This window comes from Oryctolagus cuniculus, chromosome 6, assembly GCF_964237555.1.
Source record: "Oryctolagus cuniculus chromosome 6, mOryCun1.1, whole genome shotgun sequence".
In the NCBI taxonomy this organism is placed as follows: domain Eukaryota; kingdom Metazoa; phylum Chordata; class Mammalia; order Lagomorpha; family Leporidae; genus Oryctolagus; species Oryctolagus cuniculus.
The window spans coordinates 75,816,002-75,834,937 of NC_091437.1; the positions used below are offsets into that span (position 1 = coordinate 75,816,002).

General features: G+C 39.6%; 1 protein-coding gene across 1 annotated transcript in view; it reads right to left on the reverse strand.

The window, feature by feature from the left end:
* PXDNL (peroxidasin like) overlaps positions 1-18,936 on the reverse strand; it is a 519,551-nt gene that overhangs the window by 46,857 nt on the left and 453,758 nt on the right. Inside the window, exons 18-19 of the mRNA XM_002710472.5 lie at positions 9,286-9,420; positions 7,039-7,247 (exon numbers count right to left, since the gene is read on the reverse strand). Of these exons, the coding sequence (XP_002710518.3) occupies positions 7,039-7,247; positions 9,286-9,420 (344 nt within the window). The remainder of the gene's footprint in view (positions 1-7,038; positions 7,248-9,285; positions 9,421-18,936) is intronic.

The window sequence follows — 18,936 nt, forward strand, 5'->3', positions numbered from 1 at the left end:
TGGGTGACCCAATTAAACAGGGACTTCAGTGACCTTCAAACGGCCCGGTATGCTAGGGAAGACCGTCGTACAGGAAAACTGTCATGCCCATGTTTCTCCCAAAAGGGTTAGACTTTCCTCAGAACTCAGCACAACAAAAACAAGAAGGGTGTTGACTTGAGCCCCACAAGTGGAGCCTCCCCCGCCCTGCAGCATGCAGACCCAGAGAACAGCAGCATTCAGGGAGTACAGCACCCCAAGGATGAGCTTTCCCCTCTACTCCAACCCCAGGGCGCAGGTTTCCCCAAGGACAAGATGCATGGCAAATGGAGGTCATGGTGGGTTTTGAAGGATAGTGGAGTACTGAGGCCCGGGAGAAGAACTAGCAGAGAATTCTCTGCACAAGGCCCTGACACCTGTGCAGATGTACTCAGTACCAGCTGAGGACTAAGGGAAGCTCACCTCTGGAAGAGCCTGATGTTCTGACTTTATAGGGTTGCTCCGAGAGCTTGCATATTCAGAGCTTGACATGTGTCTTCATCTCTCACAAGGCCAAGAAGGAACTGAATAGGTGAGCTGCCTTCCTGTCCTCTGCCTGTAGAGGCTTAAGTCACAACCAGCTCAGCAGGTCTGGCATCTTCCTCTGGGTTTCTGCCATGGTGGTGACTTTCAGACAACCTGACCCAAGCCCCCATGATCCAGAAGAATAGTCACTGTGCATCCAGAGATTAGAACAGCAGGAGAGAAGAGGAAGGGACAGCACAGTAAAAATAGGCCTCACAGGGCAGAGGAGAGTGAAGAGCACCTGATTAGAATACCAGCAGTCATAGACCAACTTAAGACATCACAGATGCTGCAGAGAAAGACTTCCTAAAGCCTGAAGAGATGATGTTGGAACTAAGAAATTAAATAGATAAATTAACAAGGAAGATGGTCCCTGTTGAGACTGGTGAGTAATTTCGGATTCTTGGTCATGTGTAAAGAACACATCAGAACATTTATCTAAAATATGAAAGGACATAAAAGGGAAGTAAAGAGATTTGGAAGGTGGATCATGGAAACCTAACACTCAAATAAGGGATGTTTCAAAAAGGAAAAAAATAATATTTGAAAGATACTTCAGAAAAACAAAAAGTAAGGAAATCTGAGCAGAAAATTTCCCTTTCTTGGAGAAAAATGAAAATCTGTGAATTGAAATTACTCATTATGTTTCATTGGATTGAAAGTAAAATGTTAGGTAGGAAGTCAGAAATTGAGCCTATGTGTGTATGAGAAAGGCCTGAAGACCAGCATCTACTGTGGAAGCTCCAGAAGCCCAGCATCTTGCACTTTAAAGTCCTGCCCAGACCCTGATAACCTCCCAGGTGGTCCCAGCCCTTCTCCCAAGGCAAGCTCCTAGGAGAATTCTCTCTCCTCAGGACCAAAGGAGTTACCTGATAACATGGGGCAATAAAACCTTCTCAGATGCCCTATTGGAAGCCCCCATACTCTGCCTAGGCACCAGCAAATCTGGGGAGGAATTTGCTAATTTTTACCCAACAAACCCTTCCCCCAGGACTCTCCATCCTTTGTCCTGGAGGAGGGGGGAGGTGGGTAGGCAGACTCCCTTAAAAACCTAGGGAATCCAGACTGCTTGCTCAGCTCTTCCTCTCTGCTGAGCCACCTGTCTGGCCTGCCCTGCCCAGGTGTATTCTCTCCATTCAACTATGTAACCCAGCTGTCCCCCAGTCGGAGCGACTGGGTACTCTCTCTCTGTCCCTTCGGTCCTGAATGCCTGAATTCTTTCTTGCATGCACCCCACGGCTTTCACAGCCTTCCCTCTGGTAACAGAAAAGTTGCAATAAGCATATGAAAATGTTTTAAAGATTTATTTTATTTAATTGAAAGATAGAGTGATTGCAACCACTAGTTCACTCTCCAAATGGCTACAACAGCCAGGCTGGGCCAGGCTGAAGCAAGGAAACAGGAGCTTCTTCCAGTTTTTCCATGTGAGTGCAGGGGCCCAAGCACTTGAGTCATCTTTCCTTGCTTTTCCAGGCACATTAGCAGGGAGTTCGATTGGAAGTGGAGCAGCTGGGACTCAAATCAGCACCCATATGGAATGCCAGCACTACAGATAGTGGCTTAACCCATTACACCACAGTGCCAGCCCCACATCTAGCATATTCTGATCTAATTCTGAAATGCTGAGGACAAACAAACTAAAAGATTTAACAGAGTCCCAGTAATAAAGAACTAAAGAGAGCCAGTGTTATAGAGCAATGGGTAAAGCTGCTATTTGCAATGCCCTATAAGAGCACTGGTTTGAGTACCAGTTGCTCTGTTTCTGATCCAGCTTCCTGTTACTGTACCTGGGAAAACAGCAGAGGATGGCCCAAATAGCTGAACTCCTGCCACCCACATTGGAGAACAGAAGGGAGTTCCAGGCTCCTGGATTCAGCTTGGCCCAGCAAGGCCATTGTGGCCATTTGGGGACTGAACTAGCAGATGGAAGATGTTTCTTTCTCTCTGAGTGTGTGTGTCTCTTCTTCTCTCTGTCAATCTTCCTCTCAAATAAATAAATAAATCTTTAAAATTATTAAAAAAAGAATTAGGAAAATATATTTAAGCAGAAAAGCTCAGATTGGCACCTAACCTTGCAATTGCAGTGTAAGAATGATGTGTCAGAGCTGGAGCACCCACACAATGAAAAAGAAGACTGCATTCCAAGAATCTTGGGCAAGGGAGATGACCTTTAATTTTCTGGGAGAAAAACATATGGTGCATCGAAAATAACTTGCAGAATAATTCACCCAAATGCCTTGTTTGAAAGTATTACTTTGTGAGAAAAACTAAAGAATGAAACAAAACATATTAGGCAGGAAGTTAGAAATCAGCCTATGTGTGCAAGCAGGGCCTAGGGAGACTGACACCTACAGCAGTCCAGCATATGCATCCAGCATCTGCATTTCAGGGTCACCCTGATAACCTTCCAGGTGCAGTCCAGCATCACATTGCAAAGTCCTGCCCAGACCCCAATAACCTTCCAGGAGGTCCCACTCCTTCCTGACCAGATAAACATCTTTCCTCTAAAGCAGCACCCTAGAGAGAAGCCCCTCGGCTGACACCAGCAAGGCTTCCCCTGTCTCAAGTGGTAAACTTGGAAAGGAATTTTTCATATTTTCACCCAGAAAATCCTTTCGCCAGGGCTCCCCAACCTTTGGCCTGGAGGATAGGTGGAGGAGGCAAAGAGACTCCCTTAAAAACAGGAGTCCAGAGACTGTGTGCTCAGCCCTCTGGTCGATCTGAGCTGCCCACTTGGCCTGCCCAGGTGTATTCTCTCCATTCAACTATGTAACCCAGCTGTCCCCCAGTCTGAGTGACTGGGCACTCTCTATCTGTTCCTTCCCTTCTGACAGATGCCCTATCCCCAATAAAACCTTATCACTTCTCTCTCTGTCTCATGCCTAAATTCCTTCTTGCATGCAGACAAGAACCCCGCAGCTTCCACTCTCTTTTCTCCAGAGTCAAAGAGAGCACTTCAGGAAAAGAAAAAAGAAAGAAAAGTGATGCACAGTAAAGTGAGCATTTTCCACCTGTTCATGCAAACACCTAGATGTGTGTGCAACAGATGTGTGTATACCTACATGTATGCGCAGTATGCATGTACTTCTATGTGTGTATACTCACATAATGGAAGAAATAAACAAGGCTAACCAGTTGGGGAAAAGCTCTAAGTAATATGAAGTAATTGCATTAAACCAAGCTCTCACATTAACAACTTTGGACTCCAAGACCTGAGAGCGGACAGTGCATAGAGAGGAGGACAGCTTGGGTAAAATGCAGCATTGGTTCCCATTAGAGATCAGGATCACCTGAAGAGAAGAGACCTACTTCCCTAGACGGAGATTTGCATTCAAAAGAGCAAATATGCTGCTGCTGGGCAAAGTGATAAAACCTGTTCATTCAGCGACAAGCCTGGGAGCAGCCCTCTCAGTGCTGTTATCACTGTTATCACTGAGAATCTGCAGAGAACTCCCACAGATGGAGAAAAGGACAAAGCCAATAAATACCCAATGCACAGAGGAGCAAATCCCCAAACCAACAACCATGCAAAAAGTTGCTTCTGCAAACTAATAGAAAAATGCAAATTAAAAATACCCCAGATAATTAAGTTTTCACACACTGAACTATCAACAGAATAAGGGCTATAACACCAGTGTTTGGCAAAGTGAAGAAATGAGTATTCATGTAATTGCTCATGGAACTGTAAAGTTTACCTTTGTAGAAATAAATCTGACAACAATGTTGTAATTAAAACTATATATCCTTTAACTCAGCAGCTTTGCTTTTGTGGTTCTTTAAGAATCTAGCCTGTAGAAATAAAGGCACTGACATATAAAGTAGGGCTACATAAATGTTGTTATATGCAAACATATCCATTAAATGCTAAGTGCTAATTATAAGAATTAATTATGTACAGATATATGGAATGCTTTGGGAAAATTTACACAAGCTTTGAAGCAAGCATAAATAGATGGCAGAATGGAATTACTAAAGGACAAAGAGGGAAAAACAACAATAAAAACAACAGCAAGATGTTTTAGAATTATCTCCAGTTTTAGTGAAGAGAAATTTAAAATTCATGGGTGAAAAAGGTAGAAAATAAAATTCGTTACAGAATGGGCCAGATGTGAACAATGAAATGAAATCCCAATCCCTTAAAACCCTATTTCTGCACAACTTCATCATGCACAAATCCATGGTCCTATATCTGTGTAACAACAAGCCCATGTCCATTTTTAGTGCTATTTACCTAAGAAGAATAGCAAAATAGTTATCCAGAACTCAATTATATTTATATTTTTTACTGTTTTGAACAGATTGACAGTTCACTGAAATAAAGCAGTCAGAAAAATCTTCCCATGATTATTAAAAATTGTAGTTAAATTCACACTTGGAATTTGGTAGATAATTAGTATTAATCAGTAGACTATTAGTTGTGAGATACAGAACTGAATAAATGATAATAAGAAAAAAACACTGCTATAAATAAAATTCTTCCATTCAAGTAGCATAAGGAGCTGAGTCGGTTTAATAAATACCTTTCATTCCAAGAAAGATAAACTACTAGGGCTTCTTGGAATGGCTATTTAAATCTTTAACAGAGCCCTTTATTTTTCTCTAGAATAATGTCAGTTAAAATACTTGAATCACTTAAACACCAGTATTTTATTCATTTTAATCTGAGAATAAGATCAGCAAGTGGGAGTAAAGAATTCTTCAACATGAATGAAGACATGACAAAGACAAATGTACTGAGCAGTAAAGATAATAATTTCTTGGTCCTTTCATCTTTCTCTCTCCTTCCCTCTGTCTAACTCTTTCTCCCTCTGAAAGTAACAACTTCAGGTCTCAGGAGTGGAACACAATCTGGCTGATTCAAGCAGTTCTTGGCTGCATTAACTCAGACTATTGAAAACATAGACCTAGCTGAAACTAAATAGCCACAATCTACTTCCTTAGAGATGGGAATGGTTTAATCAGCCCCTAATTATGTTTCTGTTAATTGGTAGATGGAAAAAGTCCTGGCCATGAATAAGCATTTTACTTTTGAGCAGTTATTATACATCTCTAAGTCTCTTTTTAAAAAAAATCAAATATTTGGGAAGTAGACAGAGACAGAGATTAGGCCAGGGATGGGGGGGACACCCATTTGCTTATTCACTCCTCAAATGCTCTTAAGAACCAGGAGACCAGAATCAGGCGGTAGGGACTCAATCCAGGTCTCCCAAGTGACAGCAGGAAACCAAATACTTGAGCCATCACCACTGCATCCTAAGATCAGTTTTAGCAGGAAGCTGGAGTGAGGAGCTAGAGCAAGGAATATAACACAGACACTCTGTTGTAGAACCTAAGAGTCTGAACTACTAGGTTAATACTCCTTCCGTAAGTTCTAATATTTAAAATATATCTCTTGATTTATTTTTATGAAAAATCCATGTGCATTCAAGGAAAAAAATATACACTCATCCATTTAGAGTAGTTGTCATTATAAGCATTTTCAAACAGCTTCCCTTATGATTGGACATACCAAACCATATGCAGACACTTCAAAAAGATCGTGGATAATGGATTTAAGAAGTGAGTTTATTCTGACACAGAAAATTTTTGAAATCCATGCCCAGCTTTATTCATAATACACATATTCATGCACTTTTGAAGACTCCCTCATATTTATATCCTCAAGTGAGTTTGCTTGTCATGACCTTCAAACGTCAGTGTAGAAGGAACAGACATGCTGTCAGGGGACTAGCTCTGATTTTTTTTTTTTATTTTCTTTCTTCTATTTTATTTGAAACACAGAGAAACAGAGACAAACAGAGTTCTTTCATTTGCTGGTTCACTTCCTGTTGTCAAGTCTACTGCTTACTCATTTTTAGGTTTTGAGCAAAACATCTAGCATTTTTGAGCCACATTTTCTTCATGTAATAAAAGAGAATAAATTCTCAATATCTTAAGAGGTAGTTTGAGGATGAATAGATGTTTATGAAGCACCAAAAAGAGAATATGGCTCATAATAGTTGATAGCTATTACAAATTCTGCCAAGTCAATAGTGAAAACTTTCCATCTGATTCTATCAAGATCTCCTCATGTTTCCAATGAACACAACTGCAGCATCTTATAGAGAATGAAGAGTCTAAGTTAGACACATTGCTGTGATTTTTCTTTTCTCTCTGCTCAGCTGACCACCAAGAACATTTCAGCACCCAATGATTGGAGCTGGATCTTCGGTGCAGTAACATGAAATACAGCAAGAATCTAATTCAGTCAGCAAGGACCCCTCCACTCTGCCATCGTTCGTGTGAAATGGAAGACATTGGTTGACTAGGGTGGCCTTTGCCCTTCCTGATATGCACACCAGAAATTTCCATTGAATTTCCAAAGGAACCTTTTTATGTTACTGTTCTTTGTGTATCTTTAAATCACATATTCTTTAGCACTGGAAGTAATGCCAAGTGCACACACAAATACAGACACAAGAAAATGCAGACGGAGCTAAGTATGGCGTTACTGACCTGCACAGCAGTCTTGCCACACTCGCAAATCCATCTTCGGGATGTCACTACAGCTCAGGTAACCCTGTGGGTATTCTGCCCTTACAAAGACGTCTGCCTGGACTTGCTGAATGTCATCGCCGTTGTCACAAAGCACTCGGGCCAGGGACACTTGCTTGAGCTGAGTGAGTTGTGCAGGGGTGAACACGCCAGGGTTTTCATACCAGAACCTGGTAGTGAACAATGAAAGGCACAGTGTCCAGACTCTGCCGCCTGAGAGATCAGGTGCATGATAAGCACAGCACTCCAAAGAGGAAAATAAGAGCTCACAAAAGAAACAGCACATTGCAAGGATTATGCTTGGTCTGACACCTTTAACTCCCTTCAATATTTATAATGTTCCCAAATCCCATGCTTCTAAACTATCATTTCCTACTACTTTCACAAAATCATTTACAGCTTTATGATGTTGAACCAAAAAAAGCACATTTTAAAATTTAAACTTTAAATTTCAGAAACTGACCTTATACATTATCTCAGCAATCCAATATTGATATTTTTGTCTAAGATGAAATATTACTTCTGCTTGTTAATGTATCCTCAGTTGGTTCTTTCTACCGACACACCCAATTTTAAACACACTCAATTTTAAATGAAAAAATATGCTTTTAAAATGGACTATTAAAGTGAGTCCTTAGGTTCATTCATTTGGTAAATAATTGAATGCCATACATAAGCACGTGCTTCTTGCTGGGGCTACAACAGTCAGTTAGACTGGAAACAAAAAGGTTTGCTGAAGCCCACATGGTGATATGGGCTGAATTGTGTTGTGCAAATGTTCATATGTTGAAGTTCGAATCCCCAGAATTTCAGACTGTGTCTCTATGTAGCCTTCAAAGAGCTAATGAAGGTAAAATATGGGCATAGGGATGGACCCTAATCCAGCGTGACTGGTGTCCTCATGAGAATAAGAAATGAAGACCCAGACAAAGGGAAGACCATGTGAAACCACAGTGTGAAGATGGCCATGTTTAGCTGGGAAGAGAGCCCATAGCAGAAAGGCCCAGGATGGTGAGAATAATTCATTTCAGTGTGTCAAACTACTCATTATGTGGTATTTTGTTTGTTAGCAAGTCAATATACACAGAGATGACAACACTCCCAAAACCGAAGCTTTCTCTTGACTTCATATGTTATTCAATTATTATAACCCCATGGTATAAGGCAAGAAATCCAGTGTTAAATATAATTTATAACAATTAATTTACTGAAATATAGTATTAATATTTGCCATCGTGCAATAAAGGGAAGTAAATCTTCTGCTATTTTCTTTTATATATGGAAGACACTTAGAAGAAAAATTTAACTTAAGAATAACTTTTAGTGTAACTTGAATTAAAAGCTAAATTCTAGGCTGTGTTCCAAGTTGTACATAAATCAGCTCTGCAATAATGCAGAACATTGAGGTATCAAACAAATTCATAAAATTCCTAAATCTAACCCCCACTAAACCTTACTAATGATTCAGAGCTTTGGAGTACATTTGGTCTTACATGACAGAAGAGCACTTGCCAGCTGTTATGGATTGGATTTCCCAGTTTTTATACCGGGTTAATCTTGCAATAGTGAAGAGATGACATACTCACACTCTCCAGTAGCTGTCCCCCATAATTTTATAATTTGTTTACATTAAACACGTTGTTGATAAGCAACAAATTTTAGGGTTGTGTTCCCAGTTCTCTTTCCTCTAGTCAAATTCCTCATTAAAATTTTACAAGGAGGTCTCATCAGCCCAGGTCGTCCTGTATAACAATAGAGGAGGGAGTCTCAGGGTGCTGAAGATTGTAGTATTGGTGCTCAACATCGTTTAGGGCTGCACGAATCCTACAAAATAGGTTCCATTGTCTCACACACATTACACACAAGGAACCTGGCTCAGAGAGTCAATGCTTCCTAAGCAGAGATGCTCACCTTAGAACAAAGGTAGTGAGTCTGGCATGTACTCCCTTAATTACTGACTTCTTCTACTTTCCAAGACTTTCAATTTCTTTTCTTCTTACAAAGATTTACAAAAATAAATTTCATCTGATATTATCATTGGGCATAAATGTTCTATGACCAAATTCTATTTGTAACTTCTTATATTTAGAATGTTTTAAAACATAGAAATATACAGAGTCACACAAATCACTTATTCACATGTGTTTTGGGGCAGGTGTTTTTTTTTTTTTTTGTTATCTTTGATAAGTAAAACAGATAATCCTTCACCTATCTCCATCTCTTAGCCGTTGAAACTGGATGACCAACAGACACATGAGTGTTGGTCCCACTCTCGTCCCAGGGATCAGATCTTCAACCATAAGGGCGGGCCACAAGTCAATGTCACCTGGAGTGCTGTACAACCTGGAACAGAAACAAGCAGGCAATTCATACTGGAGACTGGACGTGACACAAGATATCTCTCAAATAATAACTACTAAGCATTATTTTACTGCATTCAAACTAAAAGGAAAAAATAGATTTATTCCCATTTCACAGGTAGAAGCATTGAGAGGAAGGAAGGATTCAGGGATCACATAGGTGACCAGAAACAGAGCTTCTAATACCAGAAGTCATGCAATACATATGGTGTTATTCTTTGTAATTGTCCCACTAAGTATGTGCAATATAATTCTATTTATATGTAGTAGAGTGCATGTATGACTATATTAATATATAAAAATGCATCCGCCGGCGGCACAGCTCACTAGGCTAATCCTCTGCCTTGCAGCACCAGCACACCGGGTTCTAGTCCCAGTCGGGGCGCCGGATTCTGTCCCGGTTGCCACTCTTCCAGGCCAGCTCTCTGCTGTGGCCAAGGAGTGCAGTGGAGGATGGCCCAAAGTGCTTGGGCCCTGCACCCGCATGAGAGACCAGAAGCACCTGGCTCCTGCCATCGGATCAGCACGGTGCGCTGGCTGCAGCGCGCCAGCCGCGGCGGCCATTGGAGGGTGAACCAACCACAAAGGAAGACCTTTCTCTCTGTCTCTCTCTCTCTCATGGTCCACTCTACCTGTCAAAAAAATAATAAATAAATAAATAAATAAATGCATCCAATTCATTCTGCCAGAAGCTTGTAGAAAGCAAACATACAGACCAAACACGTCATCAACAACTTCTCTATTTCTACCTCCTTCTTGGTTGTCTTCTTTGACTAAATCCATTCTTTAATTATTTCCTTTTCCTCCTATATTTCTTTTCTATTTTTTTAAAGATTTATTTACTTATTTGAAAGTCAGAGTTACACACACACACACACACACACGCAGAGGTCTTCCATCCGCTGGTTCACTCCCCAACTGGCTGCAACAGCTGGAGCTGCACTGATCCAAAGCCAGGAGCCAGGAGCTTCTTTCAAGTCTCCCACGTGGGTGCAGGGGCCCAAGGACTTGGGCCATCTTCTGTTGCTTTCCCAGGCCATAGCAGAGAGCTGGATCGGAAGTGGAGCAGTTGGGACTTGAACTCGTGCCCATATGGGATGCCGGCAATGCAAGCGGTAGCTTTACCCAATAAGCCACAGCACCAGGCCCTCTTTTCTAAATATTTTAAAGATTTATTTATTTATTGAAATTCAGAGCTATAGCAAGAAGGAGAGAGATGGAGATTTTCCATCTGTTGATTTACTCCCCAGGTAACAACCATGGCTGTGCCTGGGGTAGACAGAAGCTTCACCTGGGACTCCTACATGGGTGACAGGGGCCAAATACTTGGGCCATCTTTCAGTGCTTTTCCCTGGCCATTAGCAGGGAGCTGGATCTGAAGCAGCGCAGCCAGGATAGGAACCAGTGTCCATATTGGACACCAGTGTCACAGGTGGCGGCTTTACCTGCTACGCCACAGTGCTGGCCCCTCTTTTCTAAACTTTTGATGATATGCAACCTATTCTGTCTCCAAGTGCTTGTATGAATTTAGCACTTGCTTAATTCCAAATTAGATGTTGTATTGCAGTTTTCCTCTACCTCAATCTTATTTTTGTTTGGATTTTGGTGGTGGTTGTTCTGGGAGTTGTTTTCTTTGAAATGTGTTCTTAATGTTTAATTATTAATTTATTTCTGTTTTAAAAGCAGAGCAACAGAGAAAGATACAGACAAAGCCAGAGATTTTTTTCATTCACTACTTCAATCCCCAAAAGCCCACAACACCTGGGGCTGGACTAGGCCAAAGCCAGGGGCCAAGAATGCCATCCAGGTCTCCCATGTAGGACCCAAGACTCATTTCATTCCACCTTCATTTCACTATCAAATCTGAAGAGCCCTACCCCATCTCCACTCACCTCCTTGCGCTCCCCCACTCTAGACATTGCTATCTCTGGTCACCTTCAGATCTGCCACTTGGAGCTGTGAACTCCTGGCTCTCAGAATCATATGTGACCACTTAGTTCTTACTATTGTAGGTGTTGATTCAGCAGGATAATTCTCATTCCTGGATTTCATTTATGCCTTTCTCCCTTTGTTTTGGTCCTGGGAAAATTTTCAGTGCACCTGTCTTGCTTTTCCCCTATACCCACACACTTTGAGTGGGACTTAGTGATTGTTTTCATAGAGTGAGTTGAAACTTGGGGCATTCTGTCTCTTCCTAATTCCAAAATATAGGCCATGTGCTAGTTTATGTGTCCTCTTTTATGATTGTATCAGTTTAGAAGGCTGTGTTGAAAGATTCAGAATCTGCTGTGTTTCCTGCTTCCCATGTTGGATCATTCTCTCCTTTTTTTTATTTTTATTTTATTTTATTTTATTTTATTTTTTATTTTTTGACAGGCAGAGTGGACAGTGAGAGAGAGAGAGACAGAGAGAAAGGTCTTCCTTTGCCGCTGGTTCACCCTCCAATGGCCGCTGCGGCCAGCGCGCTGCAGCCGGCGCATCACGCTGATCCGATGGCAGGAGCCAGGTACTTATCCTGGTCTCCCATTCTCTCCTTTTTAATTCTATCAGTATTATTAGCAGACCCTGGTCTTGTTTATGTGATCCCTTTGACACTTAATCCTATTTTTATGATCAATGTGTTGTACTATGCGAATTAACAGCAAAACTAGTATTCAAACAGTACTTTATGCTTTGTGTGTCTGTGTGGGTGCAAACTGTTGAAATCTTTACTTAGTATATACTAAGTTGATCTTCTGTATATAGAGATAATTGAAAATGAATCTTAATGAAGAATGGGATGGGAGAGGGAGTAGGAGATGGGATGGTTTGAGAGTGGGAGGGTGGTTATGGGGCAGAAAAACCACTATAATTCAAAAGTTGTACTTTTGAAATTTATATAAAAGTTTTTAAGAAAAGAAAGATTCAGAATAAAAGTGATTATTTTCCTAGGGTTAACCTAAAAACATGTCTTTTCAAAAGTATTTGTAAATCTGATGACAGTGAAATGGTGTTCCACTAAGATTCTGTGTTCTCTTGATTAATTATGCAGTTGAGTGTCTTCTATATAACTGGAATTGGTTTTCCCCCAGTGAAATGTCTATTTATATCTTTTACTCATTTTTAATTGAATTACATTTGTATTTCTCTATATGATTTGAATGTTAATACTTTGTTATCTATGTCCATATGCATTAATTCAACTTACTCTCCTTGTGTTGAATATGGATGAACATATTTTCAGGTCATTGTGTCAATTTTTATACTTAGGCCTTTTTCTTTACTTACTTCAAATTCCTTTCTTTCCCCAATACCATAGAAATATTCTTTTTTGTTTACTGTAAATTTTTCAAATTCAACTTCTCAAATTTAAGGCCTGCCTGCCTCATCTGTCTGGAATTGATTTCCATATACAATTTGATTTCCATATACATTCTCATTCTTATACATGGACAACCAATTGTGACTGTACACATACAGATTATGTTCCATTTTTCAATGCTGAATCAAAACTCTTTCAAATATATCTTCATATATGAGCTTTTTGTGACTCTTTGGAATTCTGTTTTACTCTCCTGTATTCTGTCCTACTTGTTTACTCAACTTATATTACACTATTTTCAGTACTAAAAGCTTTATAATAAGTATTACTAAGTGGGATTCAAATCACCCTAGGGCTGCCTCTTGGCCATCTGCTCAATCAAGTAAACTTTAAAATCAGCTGTTCATGCCATAAATAAGTACTATTAAAATCTTAATTGGAATTACAGTGAATATATCATTGGAGGAAGTACCAAAATATCTGTATTATTGAATCTTTTCACTCCTGAATTGATGGTTATTTCTATTTCTGTAGATATTCTCTAACAACTGTACAATTTTATAATATTCTCCATGATATACTGTGTAACTTTTATTAGACTTATTTTCTATCCTATTTGATATTGTAAGTAATTTTTCTTTATGTCATTCAAATTTATCATCAATAATATTAGAAAATTATTATGATAGCTTAATTTCATCCTTTCTAGTTATCACTTTCTCCTTTTATTGTCTGTTAGTAAAATGGTGCTATCTTATCTAAGGTGCCGTGGATGCCTTCTTATGCCCTGGCCCATGGTGCTACTTTGCATAGTAGGCTTAGGTCCTAAGCCCCAAGGCCCAATCTCCACCCCACCTTAATGGGATTCCTGTTCCTACTTCCCTGCCAGCCCCAGGCAAAGGTTTAACTGGACCTGTTCCTGAACATGTGCTCTCTCTCTCTTACGCTCTCCTACTCTCTCTTATTCTCTCACCCTCTCCCAACAGCCAAACAAGCTTCCCCCACCCGACAATAAACCTTTCCTCTAACTCCAGTGTTTGGTGTGTTTTCTGGTAGCCTTACAGTCTTAGTTGTTATTTTTAATACAGTTTTGAATACAAGTAAAGACAGCTACCATCCTTGTCATATTCATTCTTTTAAATTGAATACTTTTAACATTTAACTAATGCTTTCAATAGATTTTATATGAACTTCATTGTTAGGATACTCATTTTTTCCTATAATATCATTTCCTAAAATACTAGAAAATGTATTTAAATTCAAAAAGACATATTGCATCTTACATGGAATTTTTTTCTGCAATGGTTGAAATATAATCCTTCCCTTTTTATTTTAAAGAATCAGGCATAAAAATTTTGCATATTTATGGGATATCACATGATGTTCTTATACATCTATTTCTTGTGTGAATTCTCTTCTTTTTAATATGCACTTGACATAAATTATATCGATACTTTCACATGACAGGCAAGGAGACTCACCACGGTGCTAACGAGGGCTATATAAATACTTATAAAATTCTAGACTTGGGGCCAGCATTGTGACATAGTATGTTAAAGCCTCCACTTGCAATGTCAGAATCCCACAGGGGCACTGATCGGAGATTCAGCTACTCCTCTTCCAATCCGGCTCTCTGCTGTGGCCTGGGAATGCAGTGGAAGATGGTCCAAGTGCTTGGGCCCCTGCACCCACATACAAAACCTGGAAGAAGCTCTGGGCCCCTAGCTTCAGCCTGGCCCAAGCCCAGCTGCTGAGGCCATACAGGGAGTAAACCAACAAATATAAGATCTCTCTCTCTCTCTCTCTCTCTCCTCCTCTTTCTCTTCCTCCTCCTCCCCCCTCCTCCTGCCCATCTTCTCTTTGAAATTGCCTTTCAAACAAGCAAAAACCACATCTGAAAACAATTCTGGACTAATGCTTTTGCCAGAATAAACCTGTTTTGGCCATATTATAAAATGCAGTTCAACTTGGATATTTAAATGCTTTGATTAGTTTTATTTAAATGTGTATGAGATATTATCTTGTAGAGTTCCTCCCCTTACATTGTCATTTATTTTAATATCAAACTGCCACTGATCTGAAAAGGTAAGTCAGATAATGTTCAAGGACTCCAGGGCCTATGAGACTATTCGGATTGTATTTCCAAATGGAGAACTACGTTCGATTTTCAGAACAAGTGTCAACTTTATTTGGAAAGCTTCCTTCCCATTTGCTATCCAGATTCGATTGCCAAAGAATTTTGTTTTTCTCTCTTGCTCTTTGTCATGCCCTGTATATCCAACACAATAAGCAAAAAATATTATATCACATAAGTTATAAATTTTAATTATTGTAAGTTAAATTGTGTTCACAAGAAAATAGTTATACTGAAATCCTAAACCTCACAGCCTGTTAATGTGGTTTTATTCTTTGGAAGTGGCATCTTTGCAGACCTAACATCAGGTTGAAAAACTAGTCATTGAAATGAGCCCTAATCCAACATGATGTTTTTATGCAAAGGGACTTCAAAAAGTTCATGGCAATGGAATTAAAAGATAAATTTGTTTTTGTGTATAAAAATTTTGAAGTCCACGCATATGAGGAATCATCAGAAAGTTCATGACAAGTTTGTATTGTGATGAAATTATGCTTGGATTTTAAAAACTTTTGCACTACAATAAACTTATCTTTGAATCCTATTTTTCCATGAAAGACTCTCATAAGAAGAGGGCACTTTGGGCACAGACATACAGAAAGAAGGCTATAGGGTGAAGAGACTGAAGTGTTGTACTGTATGCAAAAGAACAGCAAAGATTGTGGGAAGCCAAAGCTAGGAAGATGCAAAGGGCTTCAGAGGGAGCATGATCCCATTGACCTTGGTCTTAGGTCTCCATCCACTGTAACTGTGAGAGAATGAATTTTTATTGCTTCAGCCATCCTTTGTGTAGTGCTGTGTTTGCCTTAGCAAACTAAACCAATTATTAACTTCCATGATTTTATACTGTATACAATGCTAATTTTTAAAACAATTTTTCCTACATAAAGTTGCCATTATCCTTTTCTCTCACAAGCTTGTTTTTAATATAATATAGTTGTTAATGTGGTTTCAAAGATACCAGTTTTTTTAAAAAACATGTATTTATTTGAAAGGAAAAAAAAGAGAGAGAGAGGGAGGGAGAGAGAGAAAGAAGAGAGGTCTTCCTTCCTCTACTTCATTCCCCAAATGGATGCAGTGGCCAGGGCTAGACCAGGCTGGTACCAGAGCCCAGAACTCCATCCAGGTCTCCCTAGTGGGTGGCAGGGTCCAAGTACTTGGATCATCTTCTACTACTTTCTCAGGCACATAACAGAGAGTTGGAACAGAAAGGGAGCAGCCAGAACTTGAACCAATGCTCATGTGGGATGCCTGCATTGAGGGGGCAGCTTTGCCTGCTGTACCAAAACACTGGCCCCTTTGGTATCCTTACATTGATATTTTTAAAATACTTATTTTTGCAGCAATTTTAGATTCACAATAAAACTGAGCAGATGTTACATAACTTTCCCATACACTCATTGAATTAATTTTTGGAGAATGAATAGTAAAGATAAGTTGCACTCTGAATGCTTAAAATGGAATTATTACAGAATATGATAAATAATAGGTAATGAAAATTGGAAAGTTAAATAAATTCAAATTCATGTCATAATTATAAGTGTCAAGAAAAGATGTGGCAGTTTGAGGTTTAGAAAGTAGAACACTGGGTGCCTGCTTTGTAGAGTAGCTGGTAAAGCCATTGCTTCTGATGCCAGTACATGGGTACTGGTTCAAGTCCTGGCTGCTCCATTTCTAATCCAGCTCCCTGCTAATGTGTCTGAGAAAGCAGCAGAGATGGCTTAAGGCCTTTGGGCCCCTGTACACCTGTACCCCTGTAGGAGACCCAGAAGAAGCTTTTGGCTCCTGGTTTCAGACTGTCCCAGCTCCAGTCATTGAGGCCATTTGGGGAGTGAACCAACAGATGGAAGATTCTCTCTCTCTCTCTCTCTCTCTCTCTCTCTCTCTCTCTCTCTCTGTTTCTCCCTCTCTCTCTGTAACTCTGCTTTTCAAATAATAAATAAATCTTTAAAAAAGAGAGAGAGAGAATATTAAACTTTGCCAGAGAGCATAATCTTGGTTTTGTGAATTTCTGTTCTCTGATATTAACCTAATTCTCCTTTGTTAATTCAGCTAAACATTTACCATTCCTATCCCTAGCATTCCACATTGCTTTTCCTAGGCTTACCATATGAGCTCCAAAAAACACTGGAAGCTTCTCAACTGTAGTTAATTAGTAGTAGCATGTGACACACTACAGAGTGCAAAGAACACTTGTGTGCTTTGTGTACCTAGATGAGTGGGGTGAACACTGTGGGCTCACCTCAGGCAGTTTGTTTACCTTGGTAGAGAGAGACTGAAGTTGTAACCATACCAGCCAGTGTGATCATACCCTCCTCACTGCTTATGATAGAAGATATCTACCGTACTCAACTTGAATGTCACTCTAGCTCTTGCCCCACCCTTGAGCTCTGTTCAGAGCTCCCTGTCCCTACCCAGAACTCACTTCTAGATGTCAGCTGAAGGAGCAGACATTCTATTAAGCAATAGAAACACATTTCAAGGAACAAATCCTTCAGTGGCGACATCAACAAGTGTTTACCCAGATGCATAAAAACAAACATAGAAATACAAGAAACGTGAACAAGGAAAATACTATGACTCCCAGAAAGGAACACAGTACTTCAATATTAGATGTGAAGATGAGGAGATTGATGAGATGCCTGAAATAGAATTTGAAAGAATGATCATAAGTTTACTTGAAAACATAGAGAAGAAACTACATAACAAAAAATCTGTACATGACTTGGGCAAGAAATTCTGCTGGGAGATAAAGACATTAAAGAAAAACTAAATCAAAAAATAAGAAATGAAGAATTCAATATATCAAATATGAAATACATTGAAAAGCATTAACAACAGATTTGATGAGGCAAAAAGAAAGATTATTTGAGCTAGAAGACACACTTTTGAAAATATCTCAGAACAAAAGGGAGAAAACATGGAAACAGTGTTCAAGATCCATGGAATACCATCAAATGACCAAATATACTTGTCTTAGCAGTTCCTGAAAGTATGGAAAAGCAGAGTGGCTTACAAGACTTATTCGATGAAATAATCAGAGAAAATTTCCCTAATTTGGAGAAAGATATGGACATTCAAGCACAGAAAGCACATATATGGGTCAGCACTCTGGTGTAGCAGATCAACCCAGCGCCTGAGGTGCTGGCATCCCATGTGGGTGCCAGTTCAATTCCTAGCTGTTCCACTTCTGATCCATCTCCCTGCTAATGTTCCTTGGAAACTAGCAGAAGATGGCTCAAGTGCTTGGGCCCCTCCAACCAAGTGAGAGACCCAGATGGAGCTTGTGGCTCCTGGCTTCAGTCTGACCCAATTCTGGCTGTTGTGGCCATTTGCAGAGTGAGATGAAGACTCTCTTTCTCTCTCTCTCTCTCTCTCTCTCTAACTCCACCTTTCAAAAAAAATAAATAAATTGTTTTAAAAAGTGCATATAACCCTTAATGAACACCAGAAAAGATCTGGACCACAATGCACTATAGTCAAACTTTAAGTAATAAAATATAAAGAAAAGGTCGTAAAATCTCTAAAAGAGAAATGCCAGGTTACCTGTAAAGGAACTCCAAATAGACTGACAAAATATTTCTCATCAGAAACCCTAAAGCTAGGAGAGAATGAAGAAACATAGTCCAAGTCCTAAAAGAAAAAAAGAAAACTGGTCAACCCAGAATACAGTACCTTTTGAAGTTCTCATTTATAAATGAAGGGAAAATAAAGACTTCCTAAAGCAAAGAGAATTTGAAGGAATTTGTCACCACCAGGCTAGTCTTACAAATGATACTTAAGGATATGCTACACAGAGAAACAGAGAACGATAATCAGCATGATGAAAGAAAGTAAAATACAAATAATATCCAAAACAAACAATAGTAATATTTATCAAAAAATGTCATAACCAGTCATTATTTATCAATAATAACTTGAATGAACATGGAAAAACTCTGTAATTCAAAGACACCAACTGGCTGAATGGATTAAAAAACAAGACTCATAAATATGCTGCCCATAAGAAACACACATCACCAAGAAAGATGCACACAGACTGAAAGACAAAGGCTGGATAAAGA